The sequence below is a fragment of the Anoplophora glabripennis genome, unplaced genomic scaffold, assembly GCF_000390285.2.
Source record: "Anoplophora glabripennis isolate ALB-LARVAE unplaced genomic scaffold, Agla_2.0 scaffold735, whole genome shotgun sequence".
Taxonomy (NCBI): domain Eukaryota; kingdom Metazoa; phylum Arthropoda; class Insecta; order Coleoptera; family Cerambycidae; genus Anoplophora; species Anoplophora glabripennis.
The window spans coordinates 71,988-82,725 of NW_019416860.1; the positions used below are offsets into that span (position 1 = coordinate 71,988).

Below are 10,738 nucleotides of genomic sequence, written 5' to 3' on the forward strand. Positions count from 1 at the left end.
TTTCCTACCAGGTAATGATTTTGGTTGTGGAATATTTAATGTTTTATTCTCATGTGCTTGTGATACCGAACAATTTAAGTAAACGCCACCATCTGATTCACGACCAGGTGCTCCAACGTTAATGTATATAAATTTGTAATTTGCATCAGTTAATGCCATAAGGATAATGCTGTGTGTGTGTTTATAATTAAAATAAAGACTCCCACTATTTGCCGGTGCTTTTACATTTACATGTTTCCCATCCATGGCAGCCAAACAGTTAGGAACATTCCATTGAGCGTCAAACTCATTGGCAATGTTTACCCATTCTTCTTCGGTCTGTGGAATCTGAAATGTAAATATAAATATTTTAACATAAATATATCTATTATTATTGTTATTATTATTATATTTGTATATACTAGATTATACCAATAATATATCCCACTGCAAAATGCAAGTGTATTACTAAATGCACTTTTAGTTAGAAAATTTATTTTCTTACAGATTGAAACAGACGATTATGCAGGTAGCAATTATGCAAGTACATGTGCAGCCAAAATAAGCAATGAACAGTCCTCAGAATCACAGTCATCTACAAACATACAAGTACCTATGTAAGCAATCGAACAATCAAGCCAATCAAACGAACAACAGTCAACATCAATTCAACGACCATGTTAAAATTTAAATTAAAATACGATATACAGCAATTGATTGCAAACGCCAGCTTTCAAAATGCCTCAAAAAAATTTGCATTATCACCAGCTTCTTCTGTTATTCAAATTATTGATACACCACTGACTTCGCCAGATTGGGATGATAATGGACATATAATGATCACATAGTGACAATATGGATATTCATAAGCTTATGTATTTTTATTAATAAAAATGTATCTGGTAAATGTCATATTTCTTACCTTCAAGTATTCATCTTTCGGTACATCATACATTGCTTGACAAACCTCTGGTATTATTGTAGAAATTGTATTAGCTGGTATTCTAAATAAATACATTAACGATTTATAGCTGTCACCTAAAAAGAAGAACATACCAATTATCTAACTATACTTATAAAATAAGTCAAAACATAATGAATAACCCTTACCTGTTGCTAAATATCTTAGAGTCAGACTTAATCGTTCAGTAGGTGTTATATATCTTGTCTCTTATGAGTATCCTGGCGTTTTATTAAAGGTGTTACTTTTTTAAAAGATATTCAAAATCCCTAGCAGACATTCGTAAGAAATTTTTGTATAATATTTCGTCGCCTAAACGTAATTCTTGCAATAAATTCTGTACAAATCCACAGTGCTGTCGGTTCCTAATCCACTCCTTAACCCAAATACGTTTTTTTGTAACTAGACGTCGTCTCCTTATTCGTGATATTAAAACGATACCTATAGTGGCTGCCACTATAGTAGTTTGATCGGCATTCATGTTTCAGGATTCAACAACAACATTCAACCTTCACACACGGTCAAGATGTACAATACAATAAAATAAACTGCAATGAATGCCAAAAGTTGCATTGAAGCAATGCAACTAGAAACACAATGTGAACAGCCTGCTGCATTTTTAGGGTTGCGATAATTTTTAAAGTAGCCGCAATACAAAAAACTGCGTGATAATGGTTGCTGCTTTTGGTCTAGGTGTGAACAGGACAGGAAACTTTTGCAGCTGCAGTAAAAGTAGCCGTGTCTGACCCTAGCTTTATAGACATAAATAAAAAAATAAATATCCACTTAATACTACTTATTGCTGTATCTTCAGCTGTGACGGATTGGTTTAAATTTTCTAAATTATTTGTTGTATCCTTTTCGATTTCAACATCAGGTATTGTTTTAGTACTGAAAGTAGTGGCATTGCTAGCAGGTCCAGGTTTAATGAAAATTGCGCTTTTCCGGCTTGCGAGAGTTTCCGAGTGATCTAACTTAATTGTTGGATGTTTTCTTTGTATGTTTTTTTAAATTTGATACGGACGATTAAATGATAATACATTATAACACAGATCACATTTTGCCAATTGCTTTTGTTCATCGCAAACGTTAAAAAAAATTCCAAATAATACTAGATTTTCTATTAAAGTTTTAAAACACGTTGGCTAACGAAGCCAAATTTAAAAAATCTAGTCTGAGGAACCATATGTATCATGAGTGATTCACAACAAAGGTTTACGTATAGACCATGTGTATCACCGGTGATATCGAACAACATTATTTCAAATGGCTCCAAAACTTAAATGGTACAGATATAAGAGAAAGTAGCTACACTATCGGTATACTAGTGAACCAAATATCACGGGTGACTCATCAAATTTCATATACTACCCAGGCAACATGATGCCGTAATTTTGGCGTACTACAGACGTCACAGATTTCGTGAATTATACGTCAAAATACTGGTAAAATGACGTGAAAATGACGGCTAAACGTCACAGCCCAGTGACGTCATTAAGTAACGAACGAGATACGTATATTAATGACGTACTTATTACGTCAGTAATTGGTTTATTTTAGACCTGATGGGATTTGTTTTACCCACCCTGTTTTGTTTAATCCCTGTCAATTACAACAGTTACTTAAAATTCTTATTTATTAATTTTTTTTATTTTCAGAAAATACATTTTTTTCAAGATTTTGAAGGAAGGTAGAAATTATACTAATATTCCAAAAATTTTGAGCAACACAATTTAAAAAAATTACAAAAATTGACCTTAGGGGGCACATAATTAATTTTACAATCAACCTATAATACATGGAGAAATCTTAATAATGTCCAGTACTTATACAGACCATGCAAAATTGGGAATCTGTACATAATAGTATATTACGTAATAAGTGTTGTAAAAAGCATTTTACGCACGAATGGAAAAGTTACGCACCACGCCGCGTAGCGGCGAGTGCGTAATTCTATGAGTGCGTAATTGCATTACACCACGTATTACGTACTATACTTTACCTACGACCACTACTTTAAATACTTAAAAACATACCGTCTGCGATCAATGCAAGATTCCTATTACGTCGTACGGTAAAAAAATCGCACAGCTTGCTAAAAAAATCGTACAGTTTTCCTAGTAACCGCCTAGCAACGGTCAAGTATTGTATTGGCCGTTGCTAGGCAGTTGCTAGGAAAACTGTGCGTTTTTTTACCGTACGTAATAGGAATCTTACATTGATCGCAGACAGTGTGTTTTTAAGTACTTACAGTAGTGGTCGTAGGTAAACAATATATCATACTTGTAAAAGTAAATTTATTATTTAAACAAATGATAAATCTGTTCGCTTTTTAGAAGTAACACCTTTTAAAATAACGCGCCCTTTATAGTAAGTCCCACTTTCCCAGCACTTATCGCACGAAGAGTAGCCTCCGTGAGATTTAATACTTTTTAAATATGCCTTTGCAGGAGCATCACACACAAAATGAAGTAACTCGATATTGTAAATTTTATTATTAATCTCAAATCAATTTTTTAATTGTTTAATTTCACTTATAAATTCGTCTAAAAAGTCTTTCAAAGGGGATGGTTTTGAACGATCACAAAAAATTCCAATAGGAAACGGTTCACTTTTAACGTTTGTAATACGTGCTAAAATTGGCCATAACTGAATATTTGAACTACGAAATAAAGGAAGTCCATCTACATTAATGCTAAGTTTAATTAGTGTATCAGAACTATCTAATAAAGACAAATTTTTCTTTAAAATATTTAATAAATGAAAGTGGCAATATTCACCATTTTTTAAAACTTTAATATTAGTCATACGTTCTGGTGTTTTGAGCAAAGTTCTACTATCAAGCGGCAGTTCAGGATGTAAAAGAGATAGGATATGTAACAAATCTGTAAGAACCACTTGAGGTACTATGTGTTGAACGGTTGCCCAATGCTTAATTTTTGGCACTAAATCAGTATTTTTTACAGCTTGAACTTCACTGTTATGTAGCAATTTAATGGATAAATAATTAGTTTCAAGGTCATTACATAAATTTGAATTTATATCACAATCAGGATTATACTCATTTATTCAGGTAAATTAGAAAATTTTGCAATATCTCAAATAGTTAAATCAGATACACTAGAACAAACCTTCGAATTCGAACAAACAGGTAATTCATTTACACATACTAAACTGTTACTATGACAATTAGGACTGAATTGACTTACATTTTCTGAACTATCAGTTTTAAGTATATCTTCTACTTCTTTAGCTATTCTCCTGTAAAACTGACGCCGTCCAACTCATACTTTGTGGTTTTTTCTTTAAAACATGTTTAAACACAATTACTTAGAAGCTCGCTGTGAGCTGTTTAATCTTTGGGGAGAATGCTTTAACCACGATTTAACGCAGTCCTCAATATCTTTCTCTGTTATATCTGCTGAATTCATTCGAATGGCCTCTAACAAAAAAGATATCTAATTAGACTAAGAAAAGCTTCGGTAATATAAAATGTATTTCAAAAACTATTAATACAAATAAATATTGTTGAGATAAATCTGAAGTATTCGGTTTAACATAGATTGCTGTATTTATCCATGACGGACAATTTTTTAAAATGAAATGTGCAATTTTTTTTTTGAATACTGGATAGCTTATCAAGGTTTTTAAAATACTTTTAATACCTAAAATAAATAATTTACAAATACTTACCAACCACAACTGATTTTAATTTTAGGTGTGCAAATGGTTTTTTATTATTTCTTTTTCCAAGAAAGCTGTAATTAACTGCTAAGGCATCAGATAACAAACGTCTTAAAATGCGGTTTGTTTTAGCTGCAACACCACTCCCTCCCAATGTTGCCAAATAGGAAGTCTAAAAAAAACTTTAGTAAGTACAAGATTTAAAAAAAAATAACACAAAACACCCACCAATAAAGGGATATTACTCTTATTTAGAAAGCCTTCCAATAAATGTCATTCTTCTTCTGATGTAATCGGCAATTCAACTGGAAAATTGTCAGGCAAATTGTTTTGTTGGTGAGAGCCGCTTAAATTGGTAAACTGTGGGATTCCATCCAAACGCTCAATTATTTGATTATTTTGTTCTTTTATTTGAACCAACAAAGTTATCAGCCGCTTGTAATCTGAAATAAAAATATTCTAAGTCAGATCATATGGGAATGAGTCATTTTCAAATGTACCTGCTGGAGCTTCTATAATAGAGTTTGTTACATTTGGAATAGGAGTCCTTATTGTTGAACAGTGTGCTTCCTGAAACACAGATGAAGTTGTTGTCAAAGCCACTAAGCGGCTGTCATTTACTGGCGTTGTATCTAAAATAATTATATATAAAATTTATAATTTCCTATATGTATAACAAATTTAAATACTTGATATAAAAAAGTTGCTTGCTCAGTTGCTCGATTGCGATTCACTTAAAATATTATTCTCAAATGGTAGTAACTTTGCTCTTGGTTGTGGTGGTCTACAAATTACTGTTTTCTTATTTATAGTCAGATGTTCATCATCACTTTCATCATCACTATCTAATAATCTCGAAGACCTAACCCTTTTTCTTATTCTATTAGTATCAAAATTTTCAGAATCCGTATCCCAGTTAGAAGTATTTTCTGCTGCTTTCCACTTTGCCCGTGATTTTTCAAAATTATCTGCAATAAGTAAACAGGTACACGAGTTAAGAAGAAATTGATAATCTACATTTCTGCTAAATTTCGCAGAAATTAACTGTAAAACTATAATATCAATATTAAATTTCCAAATACAGCAAAGAGTAGTTTGAACATATAAATAACACAAAACTCACCTGTTGCATACATGCATCTTGCGATGGAATGAAGATTCCATGTTTCTTCAAAGGGTTCGCCTTTTTTAGGAGCTTTATCAAATCTATTTTGATCTTTAAAAGGAGGCCAGAACACTTCTTTTTTCATAGGGGTTATTCACTTTTCATGTACTATAGACACTCCACCACTCAACCACTCTACAATCACAAAGGACATGATGAATGCTAACTGTTGTTAACCTAAAAGTGTATTTTATTTTTACTTAGTAAATTATCAATCCTACAATCTTACATACGAGTGCACACCACGCCACAGTAAAGGTGCGTTTTCATGGAGCGAATAATTCGCTACGAATTGCGAGTAACGAGTAAACGCGAATAAAGTAACTATTCGCGACTACAAAATTGCGAGTAACTCCGAATAAAAAATATTATTAGTTTAAAAATAATATAAATAAATATTATAATTACAGTTTCATACTAAAGTTAAAGTGTGTGCATAATGCTTCCTGAACACTATTCAAACTTTATATCAAATTTGACAACTCAGATAGTTTACAAAATGCAAAGAAGAAAAAGAATTGCAGCAGTATTGGGTGCTATTTTGGTTTTGAAAAGCAAACAAAGAAATTATACAAAAAAAAAATATTGGGCTGCTCCAATTTTTAAAGAGAGAAAAAGTCATAGTTTTTATCATGCTGTCTTGCCTAAATTTATGCTAGAAGATCTACGGTTTCAGAATTACATCAGAATGTCAGCCACACAATTTGAAAATTTATTAGTTTTAATTGGCCCAGACATCTTTAAACAAGTTTGCGTTAGAGAACCCATTGAAGTTGCTGAGCGCTTGATGTTGACTTTAAGGTAAATAAGTAAATATTAGACAATTAATGATTAACTACAAAAAATGTTGCTATATGAAAATTGTTAACTCGATTTCTGGCTTCGGGAGATTCAATTAGATCCATGTCATATCAATATTTAGTTGGTGTAACGACTGCAGCTAATATTATATCTGAAACGTGTCAAGCGTTGTGGGATAATTTGATGCCACTTGTATTAACAATGGACTTAAGTAATGAAAATTGGCAAAAAAAGGCTGAATGTTTTTTTTTCAAAATGGAATTTTCCTAATTGTGTTGGTGCAATTGATGGAAAGCACATAATTATTCAGGTAAATTAATAGTACAATAATTATAATCTTGGCATCAAAGATAGTATAAAACTAATAAATTTTTTGTTACAGTGCCCAGCTAAAGCCGGTTCATCCTTCTATAATTATAAAGGAACACATAGCATTGTTCTTCTAGCCATATGTGATGGCAATTATATGTATGCATTTATAGATATAGGAGCTTATGGAAGAAGGAGCGATGGGGGAATTTTTAAGGAATCAGAAATGGGCCAAAAATTTGAAAGTGGTGAAATGAAACTTCCACCACCTGCATCTCCATATGGATCCGATGCAACTCTTCCATATTGCATCGTTGGTGACGAAGCTTTTCCTCTCAAACCCTATTTAATGAGACCGTATCCAGGCAAGACAAGTGTTGAACACGATAAACGAGTATTTAATTATAGATTAGGAAGAGCAAGAAGAGTAATAGAAAACACTTTCGGAATTATGGTTAGCAGGTGGAGAATTTTTAGGAAACCAATCATCATGCCTGTAGAGCACAGCATGCTCATTGTTCAAGCAGCAGTATGTTTACATAATTTTTTGAGATTGTCAGACTTGAATGATGAAGAAGATGTCAAATATATAACGCCTGGTTCTATTGATTATGAGAATGAAAATAATGTACTAATGTCAGGCTCTTGGAGAGCTGAACCCCAAAATGGCACTGCTTTTGCAGAAATAACTAGATGTGGAAATAACTCGAGTACCAAAGAGGCATACGCAATCAGAGAGATATTGATTTTAATAATGAAGGAGCTTTAGAATGGCAAGAAAAATATCTGTAACAACAATCAGTGCCGTAAAATGTAATGTTACGGGTTTTCTACCCGACTTTTTCTTTTTACCAGAAAAACCAAACAGCTATTTTTTTTTACTGATATTTATTCACACTCTGTACACTACTGATTACTAATAACAACTCAATTACAACTCAACTAATCGTTATCTCACTAATTATCACTTTGAAACTCTAGGAAATCTCCAACTAAGCGCTCCCATTGAAGACTGACCCGCTAAGTCCGTTTATTCTTCTTTTTATATCCAAACGAATATTCCAGATAATTTCCAGTAGTTCGGGACCCAGTTCCTGAACAATTCCTCCACTTTCTAGACGCGCCTTGATACCCGGCATTGTTCTGTTTGTTTACCTGCATTGCGTAGGGCGATCGGGGCAATCTAGCGTTCTGCGATGCCAGGGTCATCCAAGTGGGAGCGATCGGGGCAAATTATGTGACACTACCCCCTCCTTAGGACCGATAGTCCCGATCGGATGCACTTCTATATGGGGACAGACGCTCCAGGTGAACGACCTTCATCTTACTCCTGGGGGTCCTCTGTATCCGGTAGACGACGTCATTGATTCTTTTTATGACGATGTAGGGGCCCTCCCAGCGGTTCTGTAGTTTAGGCGATCTTCCGCGTGGGGTTGTACAGCCACACCAAGTCACCTTGTTGGAATCGGACTGAATTGGCCTTGACGTCGTATCGAGTCTTCATGCGATCGCTTTCTAGTCGCATCCGAGATCTGACTTGATCCTGTACGGCTGCTAGTCTTCGTTCTAGCTCGTGAGTATAAGTGTCTGGCTCGGTGGGCTGTTCCGCAGGACGAACAAATACCAAGTCAGTGGAAAGGCGAAGCTCTCTTCCAAAGATGACTCCTTGCGGGAGTCTTCCCAGTAGTTTCGTGGACAGCTGAGCGGTAAGCTAACAGGAAGAATGGAATGAGCTTGTCCCAGTCTGTCTGGTTCTCGTTCACGAACATTCTCAGATTGGTTTCTAATGTGGCGTTAAAACGTTCCACCATACCATCTGACTGAGGATGCAGTGGAGTGGTCCTGGGTTTTCCGGATTCCCATAAGCTCGCAGACCTTTTGGAACACACCTGACTCGAAATTTCTGCCCTGATCTGAATGTAGTTCCATGGGTACACCAAATTTGCAGAACAGGTTGTTGACTAGCGCTTCTGCTACGGTTGTGGTCTCTTGATTGGGAAGGGGGTATACTTAAGTTGCAGTTATTTTCTTTATTACTGCTGTCACTCGGCAATTGCCGATTATATTCTTGCAACTTTGCGTATAAATCAATCGCTATGCCATCTGTAAAAAATAATGTATTTATTGAATATATTTCAATGGCCATGTTTATTTAAAGCCTTGCTCCACCTTATAAAAAAAATTTGTTAAAATTAAATGTTAAAAATATAATTCCTTAGAAAATATATTTATATTTTACTTTTGCTTCCTTCGAGAACTTAAAACAGCTATTTCACCATTTTAACTTTTCCGTAACCTGTAGGTTCAAAAAATGATAAATTCTCTTACTACCCTGTTTACTGCTTTTGTAATTTATCTCATTTTGAGCTGTAAATCCTGATATATATAAATTTAGAAATTTAGTTTTATTAAAATGCAAAAAACTGATAATTATTGATTATTTATTTAAATGTATTACTTTTTATAATTTTTCATAAAATTTTTTCATAAAATGCAAAAATTTTAAGGTCTCTAGTAACATAATCCATCAATTTTTTAAACCTATTGGTTACGCAAAGCGAAAATGGTAAAATAGTTATTTTGAATTATTGGAGGAACCAAAAGAGCTCAATGAATGATTTTTACATAAGGTCTTAAGCTTACTATAATAAATTATATACTTTATTTACTTTAAGTTTTATAGTATTATGTACCATTTTTAATGAAAAAATTATGCATTTAGGTTTTTATGGCTCCTGATAAGATGTCCTAATGATATAGAATATATATATCCATATTATACCTGAATATCCATATTATACCTGATGATTGTGGATAAAACGTAGACGATCCATCTATTAATAAAATCAATTGAAATCCTTTCATGCAAGGTTCATGTGCCGCAATTTCGTTGAAATATAAATAATTGTTGCACAGACCGCACGTATACAATGTTTGATTCTGTAAACACAAAAGTAAATAGGTTATATTTTCAGTGAAACAATTAGAAACAAATACTAAATTACGAAATTACATTGTACGAAATAATTTACTTTACTTACTTCTAGATCTTCTGAATTATTCGCCAAATTATCCATTGTTAATAATAATTTATACAAATTCCAGAAAGGTAACGGTTTTGCGAATACTCGCAAAAAGCTGAAATAATCCAGCTAGTAGCGAACACTCGCATTTACTCGCAGAAGTACCACGTGACCTCTATTCGCAGCATGAATTTGAGGCTTAACACCACAAATTATTATCGTTAAAGAAAATTATTCACATCACCGTTGCTACCACAGCTGAAATAAATAACGATTGAGAAGTAAAAAGTAAAAAGCGGAGGGACGCCGCAAAATGGCTGACGCTTGCTTTTATTCTGTTTGGTTAGGGTTAGAGTGCGTTCTCATAACACATGATAAAGCCGAGACGGATTTAACAGTTTCTCTACCATGTGATTGGATAAAAAATAATTTTGTACTTTTTTTAACCAATCAAAACACGAAGGAACTGTCCATTGCGCATCCCGAAGAAACGTTCTTGATATTAGCATGAACATGAGCACTATATTATCTACCGACACTACCGTTTCTTTAGTGTGACGTCACATATTTAAGCAACCCGCGATTATCTTCCAAACTTGAAACCGTATAGATCGAATCTGACCCTTATGTATAATTTACTTAGATGTTATAAAAATAAATAACCTCAATTTAATTTATTTTTACAAGAATTTACTAGTATTTAAGAACAATCAACACTTTTTTTTTGGTAAAATAGATATGTGCTTAAAATTTAAGTTATTTTATTAGATATTATATATTATAAAACTCAACATTGTTCTATAAATTTAAATATAT

The 10,738-nt window shown here is 33.4% G+C and overlaps 1 protein-coding gene and 1 long non-coding RNA gene across 2 annotated transcripts; one reads left to right on the plus strand and one right to left on the minus strand.

Annotated features, from left to right (window-relative positions):
- Positions 1-4,009: 4,009 nt before the first annotated feature.
- Positions 4,010-5,843, minus strand: LOC108911921. The gene is made up of 6 exons (XR_001964519.2): positions 5,748-5,843; positions 5,314-5,592; positions 5,125-5,256; positions 4,853-5,067; positions 4,634-4,796; positions 4,010-4,382 (listed from the first exon to the last, which is right to left on the minus strand). It is a non-coding gene; the product is annotated as an uncharacterized LOC108911921 (long non-coding RNA).
- A 1,481-nt stretch (positions 5,844-7,324) lies between these two features.
- Positions 7,325-7,700, plus strand: LOC111691986. The gene has a single exon (XM_023455571.1). It carries the CDS (start codon positions 7,351-7,353, stop codon positions 7,666-7,668), a length of 318 nt encoding a protein of 105 aa, XP_023311339.1. The 5' UTR covers positions 7,325-7,350; the 3' UTR covers positions 7,669-7,700.
- Positions 7,701-10,738: the final 3,038 nt, after the last annotated feature.

Excerpts from the sequence above, each read along its gene's own strand:
- LOC111691986 (XM_023455571.1), top strand. The coding sequence starts at position 7,351 with ATGGTTAGCAGGTGGAGAATTTTTAGGAAACCAATCATCATGCCTGTA.